This window comes from Marmota monax, unplaced genomic scaffold (assembly GCF_021218885.2).
Source record: "Marmota monax isolate L192 unplaced genomic scaffold, Marmota_monax_Labrador192_F-V1.1 WCK01_AAM20220418_F8-fsc00011, whole genome shotgun sequence".
NCBI classification, from domain to species: Eukaryota; Metazoa; Chordata; class Mammalia; order Rodentia; family Sciuridae; genus Marmota; species Marmota monax.
The window spans coordinates 20574892-20590250 of record NW_026693082.1 but is presented as its reverse complement, the minus strand read 5'-3'; the positions used below and the strand labels follow the sequence as shown (position 1 = coordinate 20590250).

Below are 15359 nucleotides of genomic sequence, written 5' to 3'. Positions count from 1 at the left end.
GTTACCACCCAATTAATTCGTACCAGTGGATTAGTCCACTGGTTAGGTTACAACTTTAAAAATCGAATCATTTCACTATTTAACATTTTTGCATTGTCTCACACTTGAGGTTTTTGGGGACACCACATATCCAAACCATAACAATATTTAATATACTTTTATTGTGAGAGGCTGAGGCAATAGGATTTTAAGTTCCAACCCAGATTCAGCAGCTTAGAAGACTTTGTCTCAAAACAAAAGAATAAAAAGGGCTGGGGATGTTGCTCAGTGCTAAATACCCTTGAGTTCAATTCTCAGTAGAGAGAGAGAGAGAGAGAGGAAGCACTGTGATTGGTACACGGCTTGAAATAAGACTTGAAGAATTAAAGTGGTATGGAATATGTTTAATTATAGAGGAGACCTTGGCAATTTTTGATGATAGAGGAAAGTGCTTGAATAGTAGAAATTTAATATACTAGAAAAAAATCAGAAATGATCATGGTGAGATTTGTCAAAGAAAAAAAAAAACAGGGAAGTATGGAATTGAGAAGACAGACATCATCTTGTTTGGAAAGATTTCTTGAAGCATCTCTTCTCTTTTTTATCCAGTAAGACTGCCTTCCCCTCTTCTTCACAGTAGCCTGTACTTAATTCCTACCAACTACTTATCATTTTCCATTGCCACTGTTTACCTGCTTGGTTTCTATACTAATTTGTGAGATCTTTGCTGATAGTAAGGTTTGTGCTGTTGTACCCCCGGCACAGTGTGTACAACTGGCACATACCATAGGTGTTAATGTGTCTTCAATGAATTAATGAGAACAATAAGTCAAGCTGTAATCATCAAAGATGCTTATATAAGGTCAACTTTGAAAGAAGAAAACTATGTAAATTGGTTAGTAAGAGAAGGTATTCCCTGCAGTGTGATTAACCTAAGAATGAAGTGATTAATGAGCAGCATGACATTTGTGGTTATCAGTAGTAATTATCATAACTAGGGTTCTCATTGGAAAATGTCATGACACAGTAAGCTTGAAGTGAATCTATGAATCCAGATCACATGGATTCTTCTTCTCCTCTTTCCTCTTCCTTCTCCCCGCCTCCTCTTCAACCTCCTTTTCCTCCTCCTTCTCTTTCTCTTCCTCCTCCCCCTCTTCCTCCTTTTCCTCCTCCCTCTCCTTCTTCTTCCTTCTCCCCCTCCTCCTTTTCCTCCTCCTTCTTTTTCATCTTCCTCCTCCTTCTCCTCCTTCCTCTTCCTCCTCCCCTCTTTCTCTTTCTCCCCCTCCTCCTCTACTCCCCTCCTCCTCCTCCTTCTCCCTCCTCTTCTTCTCCCCCTCCTCCTCATCCCCCCGACCTCCTTCTCCTTCTTCTTCTTCCTTCTTTGCCCTTTCCCTCTTTCTCTTCCTCTCCTCCTTTCATCAGATTGAACCCAGGGCACTTAACCCCTAGCCACATCCTTAGCCTTTCTTATTTTTTATTTTGAGACAGGTTCTTGCTGAGTAAGTTGCCTTGGGCCTAAGTTGCCAAGTCTGGCTTTGAACTTGCAATTCTCCTGCCTCCTGAATCCTTGGAATTATAGCCATGCACCACCATGACCAACTACATAGATTCTTATATCTCAGTTATCACAGTGAAGATTCTGGTAACTTAGTGAAAACGTTGTAAGGCAGTATCAGGAAACCAAGGGAAAAGTTAAGCCATTGTGGACTAGGAGGACGGCAGAGAAAATGAGAAGGGAAAACCTATTCGTGGGATTTTTAAAAATCAGTTTTTAGAGATCAAGTTTCAAATGTCTATATAAAAGCACTTTATAAAATTACTGTCTAATTTTAAGATGTTATTTGTAATACTCTCACTTGGCCCATAATTATTTCCTGTTTGCATCAACAGTGAACAGTGCAAAATTTTGCTCTACAATGGGAGTCTAGGGATTTGAATTCTGGTCTCAATACCAACTAAAGTAATGTATGGCTTTAGTAAGTAATTTGGTCAACAAAACTTATCTTCCTATTCTGAAACAGCAGAACTTAATTTCATGTTCAGTTTTTAATTTTTTTTCACTTTAATCCAGATATGGATAGAATAGAAATCCATCAGAAAAAAGCTCACCTTTTAAGTGATTCTTATGGTGGAGATGGAAAGAGAGTGTGCCCCCTTAAGGTGGGGGGTAGCATTAGAATTTGGGAATTAGAAACTCTACAGTTGACACATCATTTGAATAAAGCCCCGAGGTCAGACTGATTTTCTGTGTTAAATGTGAAGAAGGAGGGATAGGAGCTGTGTGTTACCATTGCATGTGAGCAGTCACCCAAAAGCTCCTGTTAATGCAGGGAGAGCGGTCAGAAGTCAAATGATTACAAGAGCTGTAACCTAATCAGTCTATCCTAGTTTGAAGGGACTCACTGGTTGGTTAGTAGAAGCAGGTGGGGTGTGGCTGGAGGAGGTGGATCACTGCAGGTATGCCCTGGAAGGGTGCCTCTTCCTACAGCCCCTTACCTCTCTCTGCTTCCTGAGCCCTCCTGACCTGAGCAGTTTTCTTCTGCTGTGCCCTTCCTCCATGATGTGCTTGGAATTATAGTCATGGGCCCAGAGCAGTGGAGTTGGCCTTTTATCTTAGTCTTTTCCCATCAGTTCTGTTCTTCCAAGCATATCTTCCTACCCTTTCTAAATTTAATACAATTTAGCCTATTAACTTCTTTAGTTGTTTAAAATTTCTCAAACTTTATCCCCATCAGCTTGACAAAAGTCTTGGTAGCTAAGCAAACATAAATGGAAATGTTTTTAGGGAGAGAAGGGTGAGTGGTAAAGCAAAAATGTGAATGCTATGACATTATAGTTTTTTCTCTGACATCTTGATAAAAGCCATTCAACTTTGCTCTTATTTTTTTCCTCTTGTATAGCCAAGACTGGTGAAATTGAGACACTCTCTGGAAAGTTCACTCAAGATGAAACCAGTCCAGTTCCAAAAAAACCTGCTTTACTTGATGTATCTTCAGAAGAACAAGCTCAAGGTCCTATCAATATCCAAGCTGACTCTTTGGATCAAAATGTAACAGAAGCAGTAACTGCAATTTCAACATCCACAAAATCTAGAAATGTCAGATCCATGTTTATTCCAAGTTATGCTTTAGTTTCAACTCAATTTTTCAAGAAAAATATAATAAAAATGAAAAGAAGTTCAGAAAAGTCCACAACTAAACTACCCAAAGTAGAAAATATTATTACTGATAAAAAATTAGAAGATATTTTGGTTGTTTCTTCAAAGTTCCCTCAATCAGACGGTTCTTCGTTAGTTAACAAACGAAAGCGTGACTCTTCCAAAAGTGCAGTATTGCCAAGTCGTCTAGTCAGTGCCTCACACAAGGCAGTAACCATTAGTAAAGTGCTACTAGGGATTACTCAGTTTCCAAGAAACATTGTCCTACCAACACCGATTTTACCAAGAAAACCTCATCCACAGTCTATCATAGGTAAATATAATCAGAACATGGTATCAAGTAATGGGGACCAATTGGAGCAAAGAGGAGAAAGGAAACATAAAGGGTGCCCCTCCCCTGGGTGTTCAGGGTGGACAAATTGAATCACTTTTTGTGTTTACATTTAACACCTGAGCCAGAGGGCAAGAACAGAAATCTTTACCCTGCAGATCTACCAAGCCCAAAAGGGGTAGTTCCTCCAATGGTAATGATGGAGACCAGTAAGGAAATTCAAAGGATCAAAAAAATAATAATAATAATAATGTAAAGGACCAGTGAGCAATGATTTAGAAGGTGATCTAGTTTTCCAAAGATAGGACACCAGTGCCATTGGATAGCTTCATGGATGCATTCCAATGGATAATACAAGTTCATTAAATTAACAATTATAATGAAGCCAAAACATCCTCAAGTGAATTTTCACAAGTATCCAAAAGCTCTCCCATTTTTTTTTTCTAGAAAGTCTTGCATCAGAAAATGAAAAGAGAGAAAGTGTTCTGAGGCTACCTGAAGGTAAATGCTAAGCCTATTATCATTCTTTTGGAAATTGTATATAAGATTATCTTTCTATAAAAGTATTGGTGATTTTGTGTGTTTGTGTATGTGTGTGTGCAGTTCTGCTAGTGCTTTGGTCTAGCAGAGACAAATCGAAAATTCTCCTTAAACAAAGATCACACCGTTCTAGACTTTGCATTTATCTCTAGCAACAATCTCACAAAAATAGTACAGGGCATATGATTTAGAATTATCAGGCAAAAAAGGAGAAAGTCAAAATGGTTAAGGACTAGCAGGAAGAGAAAGTAGTAGAAACAAACTCCTAAAAGTATTAAGTATGAGAATTATCAGGCACAGATTTTAAATAACCTGATGACTTCCAGTTCTGTCATAATTGGGTAGCTTCTATTGGACAAACTTTCCAGCCAAAATCAACTATTAAAGCTGCCAAATATACTTCAAATAGTCATTAAAGGTACTGGAAAGCAACCAATGCAGACTCAACCTGAGCCACTACAATCTCTAGAAGGGCAGCCCTTGAGTTAGCTGGACCTATGGGCATTTGTGGTGTGGGAGAATACATATAGGTAGAAAGTGGTCGTTTTCATAGGTTGAGGAGATAGAAGTCAGACTTCAGAGTGGCCAGTGTCGCTGGGACTTGAGAAGCGAAATCTTGGAAAGGAGAAAAGTGAAGGGAAATGAATTTTTTAAAAAATTCTATACACAGATTCCGTTGGGGGCATTGGCTGATTTTGAAGCTGTGCATCTGCAGGACAGGATTGAGAAACACAGCAGAGAACATCAGCTGAAAAGCCAAGAGATTTTTGCAGTTGCATAAGAAACAATTAATGGAGTTCAAGCTCTGGCCATGTGCAGGGCTTTTAATAACTCACTGGGCTTCTGATTGAAGATGCAGAGGACCTATGACAAAGGACCTATGACGTAGGACTAAGGATGAAGTTCTAGGAGAAAGGACAAAACAAAAATACACTATAGAGTTTTAAAAAAAATTCAAAACCAATCCTTGATAAATCAAAGTGATACTTTCTGCCTAACGAAGAAAACCTGATACTTGTTAGAGACAGAATTATCCAGACCCCTTAAAATCATTCCTCCACAAAGTCTAGCATTGCTTAAAAAATCACAAACATTCTTTAAAAAAAAGATAAAATGTCTGAAAACCAATAGAAAGAAACAAGGCAATAGAAGCAGCTGCATAGCTGATTCATATATTGCAGTTTCAAACTGGAATTTTAAAACAATTGGTTTCTATGTAAGAGGGGGAAAAAAAAAGTTGGAGAATTTCACCAGAGGACTGAAATTTTGATTTTAAAAAAATAAGAGTCAAATGAAATTTTAGAGTAGGCAAAATAATATAACAAATTAATATTTCAATAGCTGCATTTAGTAGGAGAAAATACATGGTAGAATACTCCACCACAGGACTTCCCGAGCCCTCCCTTTCTTCCCAGTCTTTGTGTATCACTGTGATGTAAAGGAACTGTGGGTCTCTTCCACATCATAAGCCCAGGCAAGTCATGCCGCCATTCCTGCATTATTGAGCTTCTTCCACTCTGATTTTCCCTCCTTGGAAAGTTTAAGGATCCTCAGGTACTTCAGAGATCTATTAGAGACTTTCTAACCCCTTTCTCTTTTCCACTCAAAAACCAGATGCTTGGGTTTAGATACTGAGGATGTATGATTAGGGATCAGGTCACAGACTTAGGTCTTAATACACAATCCTTTTGTTCTTGCTCCATTTCCCCTCACTAGACAAGGTATCACTATTTTATATTATGCATCCTTCTTTATTCTGGGGTTAACTTTCATATCTATTGATCTAAAATGGGCACAAAGTTTTCATTTTAGAGATTAAAAACAGAATTTTTTTGTAGTTCTTCTAGGATGCTTTATTTCCTCTCCCTGAAACAATAGCTTAGAATAATTGAGGTTGTAAAATATGTTTCTGCAAATAATACTGCAAGAAATGTCTGTGGATATAAAATATGGGCTTTAAAAAATATTTTTCTTTAGTTGTAGATGAAACAATGACATTTATTTATTTATTTGTTTGTTTTATGTGGTGATGAGGATTGAACCCAGTGCCTCACTTGTACTAGGCTAGCACTCTACCACTGAGCCACAACCCAAGCCCTAAAATAAGTTTTTTAAAATTTCAAAATATTTTTTGGCTGCACTTTGGTGTATATTTTTGTAGACCATTTTTGAAGGAAGGTGACCTCCAGAATGCTCATGATAAAGTAAATTTAAATGTAAGTGGTCTTTGCTCAGCTACTCCTGGGTTGTTTTTTGTCTTCTTTCCTTTCCTATGTGAAGTCTACAATCTGAGAGAAGATTGTAAGTTATGTACAGCATTTGAATCATACATCCAGGTGATGTTAGGGGGAAAGTGAGATGCCGCTTGGGAGGTGATATCTGAGTTGTGTTGTCTTTTAATTTTGTGGACCAAAAGGTTGTTCCCTGTGATTTGTAGTAAAATTTTTGCAAATATTTTACATATAGTACAAAAATACAGAGATTAATGGAACCTGACTTATCCAGGTAAAAATCTGTGAGCATATCATTTTGTTTGAAAAACAATTGTGCTATTCACTTTTTTTTATTTGTTTTAATTAGTTACACATGACAGTACAATGACCTTGAACAAAACGGTACTCATGTGACAAATAGGAATCAACTAAGATTGGGTAGAAGAAGGATAGGGGGCATTTCTTCCAGAAGAGGTGTATAACTTTCCCCATGGTGACTCAATCTTATAGCATAAACACCCTTCAGCTTTCACTCTTAAACAATAACACTTGAATTTGATGATCATTACTATCCAAAGTACATGTATGAAGACACAAATTGGTGTGAATATACTATGTATACAACCAGAGATATGAAAAATTGTGCTCTATATATACAATAAGATTGTAATGCATTAAGCTGTCATATATAAATTTAAAAAATTACATAAAACAAATAAATTTCATGTTTTATTTTTGTTTGTTAATTTAGGTGGCTCTAAATATAAAAAAACAGAATCAGACTACGTTTTACACGGTGACGGTTTTAAGACTATTGAGACAACACATTCCGAAACAATAATAGCGATGGCCAACCTGGCTGTGGTAACTTGCCAAGTGCATGGAAGAAATGCACTTAACCTTAAGGTATTCTAGATCTTTCTAATGACAATATCTTATCAATCATTTTTACTTTCACTCTTCTAAGGGAGGTTAGTTTCCATGGTATTAAAGGAGTCTTTCCTATTGCAATAAAGATTTCCCAGGAACAGAGTCAAATTGTATCTCTAAACCTATTTGTTATAGTTTGCCTTCAGCCCCCCAGCTAAGTTTAAAAAGATGCTCAGATCCTAACAGTAATGGTGTCTTTTGCATTACATGGCATAATAAGAGAAACGGAACTCAGATTTATCAACAAACACAAACCCAATATGATGCATAACAGAAATACTTGGTACCATTTATTAAGCACTCACTATGTTCCAAGCCTATGCTACTCTTAAAACTTAGCATTCTGCAAAGTAGGTATTATAGTCTTTATCTGACATATGAAAACACCAAGTTTCAGTGAAAGTAACTTGCATAAGACTACACAGTAAGCAAACTTCGATTTGAACCCAGAACTCTTTGGCCTAAAAAACCTATATATTTGATAAAAACATCAACAACAAAGAACTACTAAAGACCGTTTTAAAATGCTGCTCATTAGCCAAAGTGAAGCATGCACTAGTTTTTCTTTGAGATTTAGTGGTAAATATAAGAAGTCCTAACCGAGAATAACTTACCATATAATGTGTTTTGTAACCCTGGAGAAACTTCTGAATCAGCAAGCATCTGTCAGAAGGTCACTGAACTCCTCAAATCCTTCTCATGCTCTGACAGTTTCTTGAAGACAAACATGACTTTATGTGTGAATGGGAAGTGTTACATAATGGAACAAATTGGCAACTATACTGCATACAACAAAAAACACACTAATGCCTTCCCAAGAATTCAGTTTTCTGTCCCTCCTATGTAGGCTTTTATTCAAAGGAAATTTGGAATTTGGAGATTTAGTTCTTAGGGTTACAACATTTAGAATTTTAATCTTTCAGGATTGTGATTTGAGGGATTTTGATCTTTAGAGATTTGGGATTTCAGGGAATTTGATCTTTGGGGATTACAACATTTCTGATTATGGTTGCTGGAGTTATGATCAGCACTGATGAGAAAGCTGCTAGAGCTAATAAATAATTTCAGCAAAGCTACGGAGGATAAGATCAACACCAAAAAAAAAAAAAAAATCAGCTGTGTTTCTGTGTACCAGCAAAGGAAATTAAGACAATAATTGCATTTACAATAGCATCCAACAGAAAAAAAAGCGGGGGTGGGGGGGGGGCAAAATAAGTGAACAAACAATTCACTGAAACAAAATACCCTTATAAATATGAAAAGTACTTGACCTCATTCAAAATAAAAACAATGCAATTTAAAACTACATAGAGAAACAATTTCTCCCTTCACAGATTAGGAAAAGTTTGACAGTGTTAATGAGTTTGTAGTATTACCATTAGAAATTTAAAAAGGAGCATTCTCATGGGGAGAATATATTGTTAAGAATTAATCTCTTTTCACTTCTTTTAGGGTTTTTTTCTCCTTTATTGTCCAGACTTCTCACCTTTGGCTTCCCAATTGATATATCTTAATTTATCATTTAATGACCTCCGTGAATTTCCCGTAGAAGTGAGTCCATTTTAATTCTTGTATATATATATAAAATTATTGTATATACATATATTGCTATGATTTATTATTTGTGAATAACTATAACCAAAAAATAGACCCTGAAGTTACTATAAAGTACAAACATTTTGTATTGCAACTGAAAAGACTTATTCATACAATACAAAAAGGCTGGGGCTGTGGCACAGTGGTAGAGGGCTTGCCTAGCAGGTGTGAGACAGTGGGTTCAATCCTCAGCACCACATAAAAGTAAAATGAAGATATTGTGTCCACCTACAACTTAAAAAAATACATATTAACAAAAGTGTAGTATACTTTTCTTAGGAAGTCCCTTGACATAATCCTCAAAGGCTATGCTATAGTCAGACTCTCCAATATGTTTACTGTGTAAAATTTGTTCAATATACAAAAAATATTTCTTCTAGTTCTTAATAATAAACATGTCCCCATGCCAATCCAAAGCTCTGAAAACAAAGTTAGTGATCAGGTGATACTTTAGCAAGTTTAATTAACCATAGACTGCTCAATGAAATATATGAAGGATAACATATCTGGAATGATATAATTTAATGCCATTTTAAATAAACAAGACATTAGGGCAAATTGTTTTTTGTTTGTTTGTTTTAGTGTCTGTAGTCAATGCCTCACCAGTCACTGGGTGATTAATTGTTTTGTGAATTGACTTTCAGAATATTGACATTTAGTTAAGCCATTTTTTTAAATATTTATTTTTTAGTTTTTGGTGGACACAACATCTTTGTTTGTATGTGGTGCTGAGGATCGAACCTGGGCTGCACGCATGCCAGGCAAGCGCGCTACCACTTGAGCCACATCCCCAGCCCCAAGTTAAGCCATTTTTAATTTTCAATCCAAATTGACCTGCTTCCTATTTCAAACATGTAGTAGTGAAAACACATATTTTCCAGCAAAACAAACAAAATACCTATTTCATGGAGCATATGCTGTAGTGGGGGGAGATCATACATCTTTGGGAGTGATCTATCCTATGATAATAAGAGCTTTGAGGAAAAATAAAGTAGAAGGAGAAGGAGTTTTTATTTTTAATAGGAAGACTTGCTTTTTACTTTTCTAAACAATGAAACCAGTTTTATTAATTTGACTAAGACAAATTGAGACGGATTCCCAAGGAAAATAAGGATCTTAGTTTTGTGTGCTAATTTAATTTTGGCAGTGTGTATCTGACAAAAATTCTCCATCCATTAAAAAAATGACATTTAAATGCAGGGGAGCTGTTAAGATATGAAATACAGAGTGCTTATCTTTAAAGTGATATAAATTAGTAAAACTTGTCTTTGCTATGTACATCTGTGCTATATAGCTGTAGATAAAATATTCTAGTGAGAGTGGTAACATCCAGGCATAGAAGGGCTACATTGAGGTGAGCTAATTATACCCAGTTACTAGCATGGGACACAGGCAATGGATGGAAGCCTGGGGACTTGGGTGAGTGGGGTGACTGGAATTATGACAGGATTTAAGATGGGGGAATCAGGCAGAGCACAGAGTCTGCTGCAATATTTGAGGACAGGAGAAGGTAGAAGCAGAAATGTTAAATAAGAAGGTTAATATAATATTCTATGTAAACATATTTGGTCTCCTTTCTTCTCTAAGCTTCTTTAAAAAGATGTAAAATTATATTTGGTAATAATTATAATAATATATCATTAGTCTTATAACCTATGGATGCAATATGTTTAACAATTACAGAAGAATAAAGGGAAGACAGAATAGACTACAGAGAAGAACATTTCTATATCTAACTGGAATTAAGCTTATGTAAATACGAAGTAGGTTCTAGTAAGAACTCAAGAGAATATAGTGAAAAATCATTAAAGTAGTTAAAATGTTTGCACTAGAAAATATTTACTCAATGCAAAAGAAAGCAGTAAATAAGGAACAAAAAAATCATAAGACATATAGAAAGTTAAAAGTAAAATGGCAGGTGTAAATCCAGTTGTGTTTGTCATAACGTTAACCGTGAATACATTCAGCGAAACTCACAGATTGTCAGCTGGGCTTCAAAAATACACAGGGTCCAGTGATATGCTATCTGTAGAAGACACATTTAAGTTTGAAAATGACAAAGTGATTGAAAGTAAAAGCATGAGAAAAGATATATCATGCAAGCTGGAGTGACTGTAATAGTATCAGACAAAACAGATTTTACAACAAAAAATGTTACAAGAGACAAAGAAGGACATTTTGTCAATATATCAGGATGATGTGAACATACATGTATTTTTACAACAGAGCCCCAAAGTTTATGAAGCAAAAACTGAAAGAAAGGAAGAAATAAGAAATTCGACAATTATTATTGGATACGTTCATCACTTTCAATAATGCATAGAACCACTAGGAATAATATCAACAGGGAAATAGAAGAATTGGTCAACACTGTAAACCAATTAGACTTCAAAGACATCTATGAAACAGTCCAACCAATAGCCATAGGAAAAAACATTCCCAAATTTTCATTTTCTGGGATAGACCATGTGTATGGTCTCAAACAAGCCTCAACAAACTTAAAAGGATTAAAAATCATAAAGGTTTATTTTTTTTACTACAGTGGAATGACATTAGAAATCAAAGTCCAAGATTTGAAAATTCACTCATGTGAAAATTAAGCAACTCATTGTTAACCGTGAGTCAAAGAAGAAATCAAAAGAGAAATTTAAAAAAAATTGAGAAGAATGAAAATGAAAAAAGGAAATGATAAAAACTAGTACTATAACTGGTGAAATAGAGAGTAGAAAAAAGAGAAATAAAACCAACAAGCCCAAATGTTATTACGTTGAAGTGATCCACAACAGTTCACAAACCTACATAGACTGATGGGGGAATAAAAAAGGCAGAAGGCATTGATACTAAAACCAAGAATGAAAGGTCGCTCCTGACCTTACCAATTTTTTATAAAAAGAGATTTTAAGACAATACTATAAATAAATTGGCTACAAAATTTACTATCCTCCACTCCATCAATTTGTTATTTTATTTTTATTAAAGGCTCAATAATAATAATAATCCCAGCAACTGGGAAGCTGAGGCTAGAGGATTGCAAAGTTCAACGCCAGCCTTGGCAACTTAGTGAGACACTGTCTTTTGAAATAAAAAATAAAACAAGGACTGGGAATGTCTCTCAGTAATAGAGCATCCCTGGAATCAATCCTCAGAACCAAAAAAATGAAACAAACAAACAAAAACAAGATTCATCAGAGAGCAGAAAGCAAAATTTATATTAAGCAAAGATCATGGGTATAAATGATATATCTTTAACTTTGATATGAAAATTAAATTACTGTGATAGCTCATGAAACAGTCTTACTATAAGACTGTTTCACTGAGTATTGTTAGATACTCTGTTAGATACTCTGTTATTGTTAGATAGCCGAGTAGAGTATTGTTGAATCACTCTCCTCCAAGTGGTTGGGTCCACTTACCTTCCCAGCTCTGCCGCTGTCTCCTTCCTCCCTTATCTTTTCATGATTGCTTCACATGAAACTCTGAGCTTGATCAAAAAGGCTGACCTTTCCCATTTTGAAAAGAACTCTTCTTGAGTCAAGGACATATGAATATACTAGTTGCTCTATCTCTCTTGATCATACATATTAATGCTGGTCACTTGTTTTAAAGGTTTATTAGAAGTATTTGTTGAAATGCCAAATATCTTCTCTGATAAAGATGGTGATTCATGATGGGGATGGGGGCCAGTATGGGAGGAATAGACGAACTTTAGACAGGGCAAAGGGGAGGGGAGGGTAAGGGAGGAGGCATGGGGGTAAGAAAGACAGTGGAATGAGACAGACATCATTACCTAAGTACATGTGTGAAGACAAGAATGGTATGACTCTACTTTGTGTTCAACCACAGACATGAAAATTTGTGCTAATATTTGTGTAATATGAATTGAGTTGCATTCTGCTGTCATATATAACAAGTTAGAATAAATAAAATAAAAAATTTTTTAAAAGTATTGTTGAGATATAGGTTATAAGCCAAGTTATGTTGTCATACTGATTTCACGATAGAGTTCAAAGAGTTAAGGTAGCAAATAGGAGTTATTATTCTGTTCATATTTGTTTCTCTTTTCTATTCTCCAGATACTTTGTCTTAAAAATCTACAAATACTGAAAATGAGAAATAATCCCATCAAAGAAATTCCTTCTGAAATCCAATACCTTAAGTTCCTTCGAATTTTCAGCATTGCTTTTAATTATATTCATGTTCTTCCGTATGGGTAAGCTTGATTATCTGAGATTATAAACATAGGAAATAAAATTAAACTATTTAATTTAGTAAAGAATAAGCTACCCTTTGGAAACAGTATTCTTCTCTTCTAATTAACTGATTTGATTCTTATTCTGATACTAAAAATAATCCTATCAGCTGCATAAATGGCAATTAATATGAGTCTAGTGAATACTCATCTAAAGATCTGCTACTGATTATGGAGTAAATGAACCAGAGTCCTGTAATACAGTTCAGATGAGAACCTTGTACCTGCCTTTCATGGCCTTTGGGGATATGGGAAGAGCACTAAACTTGGATTTGGAATGTACACCTCTAATATTAAAGTTGATATTTTACCTGCAGGAAGTAATTTGACAATTCTTGGCCTCAATTTCCTAATATATAAACCAAGGAGATTGGCCTAAGTGCTATCTAAGATCTTTCCAACTCTAATAGAAAGGCTTATATTTGGGTATATAGAGATGGACTTCTTACATAAGAACCATTAATTTGTTGTTGTTGTTACTGGGGATTTAACCCAGGGCGCTTAACCCTACATCCGCAACCAATTTTACTTTTTAATTTTGAAACAGGATTTCACTAACTTTCTAAGGCTGGCTTTGAACTTGTGATCTTCCTGCCTTAGCCTTCCAAGTTGCTGGGATTACAGGTGTGGGCCACAGTGCGTGGCTGAACTTATTTAACTTTTAATGAAAGCTGTAAACCCATATTGTAACCAAATGCCCAAACAAGATACTTCTTTAAACTATAGTTTAACAAACTGAATGTAAGTTAAAGATATTATATATAATATCCATGTTACATTATATATATATATGCATACACACATAAATTGCATATATTTGTATATATATACAGAAATATATAAATATTTATGTACATATGCAGTTACATATGCAGCACCTAGACATGAATTTGTGCTGGATAACCTGTAATCATAATTACATATTATAAATAATCATAACCATCATTTAAAAATGTAGAAATCCCTAAAGCAACAAAAATTTGATCACAACTAAAGGGACAACATATTGTTCATTGTTAAGAGATTGGGCAAATTAGTATGAACTCTTGGTTTTAAGGAGCTAGTTTTCAAAATATAAGTGTTTCTTAAAGAAAGTACTATAATTTTTATAAAATAGCATTGAATATACATAACCAGAAAAGATTGATGGCATAATGAAGCCAAGAATGAAAAACATAATGGGAAAACTTTATTGACCTCAGAGAAGATTTATAGCAACATCTGACATAAGTTAAAATGTTTGTTTGCAGAGTTTGTTAAGTAAAAACTCACCAAGAGAGTGCTTGTACAGCAAGGGAAAGGCTGAACTCTGTATACTTAGGAACTGTTGTCAGAATTCCAGTTTGCTGAGCACAAATGACCCAATGTACAGTGGCAGGATTTAGGGAGCATTAACTGAGTAAAATGGAGTGAAATGCAGTGAATCAAACAGTTATGCAACATATTAGAGATAGTTCCAGTTCCATATAAATTTTGAATTTTGGATGTTATTACTGTCAAAAGTAATTACCCTGATGCACTTCGAATGCTATGTTTTCGTTTTTGTACTTAATTCAGCAGATGTTGATGAAGCATCTACTATGTACTTCCAGGAGCTCACTGCCTACAAGGAAGGCAGACAGTTGGATACAATTAGTAAAGTAAAACAATAGCGATGTAAATTGTAAGATGTGTGAATTCCATAGACTAGCATGCAACTCATTCTGGAGGATAAGAGATGACTCCCTGGAAGAGATGATGTTTGATCCAAGTACGACTGAGTTAGCTGGGTTTCAGGGTCTGGAGAGAGCAAGAGAGAGTTGGTCCCATAATTTTTTGCTCAAAAAGAAGATAGCAAGGAAGCAACATATAAAATATGGGATGGAAAATATAAGGAGTTTGTTATTTTTGAAGCAAAGTCAAGTGGTGAGAAATGAGCCTGGTACCAGGGTCCTTGTGAGTCAAGATTTTTAAAAAATTATACTTTATGCTATATGCAATGAGAATACATTACAGGGTTTTCCACAGGGGAATATGGAATCTATTTTAGGTCACACTGGTGGCAGTTCAGACGATGGATATGAGGGACCAAGCAGAATTCAAGGGGACCAGTTGTAGGGCTATTAAAATAGCTCAGCAAGAAATAAAGAAACCTTGAACCAGGGCAATGGTCATATGCACAGAGAAGGAAGATATTGTTGAGAAATAAAGCATAATCTGCAAGATTTGGTACTGATCAGACATTCAGCAGTTAAGAAACCTAGAAGTCAAGGCTAAAAAAAATGCATTGCGACTCCCAGATACCTACAGTAGAATAATTTAATCATGTAAAATTTATTTATTAATTATTTACTAAATAGTGGGTTCTTTATTAAGAATTGGATT

General features: G+C 35.3%; 1 protein-coding gene across 1 annotated transcript in view; it reads left to right on the top strand.

The window, feature by feature from the left end:
• The window catches only part of Lrrc63 (leucine rich repeat containing 63), a 34011-nt gene that overhangs the window by 2001 nt on the left and 16651 nt on the right, over window positions 1–15359 (top strand). The window contains exons 3-7 of the mRNA XM_046454295.2: window positions 2880–3449; window positions 3915–3968; window positions 6972–7126; window positions 8603–8701; window positions 12820–12956. Coding sequence (XP_046310251.1) covers window positions 2880–3449; window positions 3915–3968; window positions 6972–7126; window positions 8603–8701; window positions 12820–12956 — 1015 coding nt within the window. The remainder of the gene's footprint in view (window positions 1–2879; window positions 3450–3914; window positions 3969–6971; window positions 7127–8602; window positions 8702–12819; window positions 12957–15359) is intronic.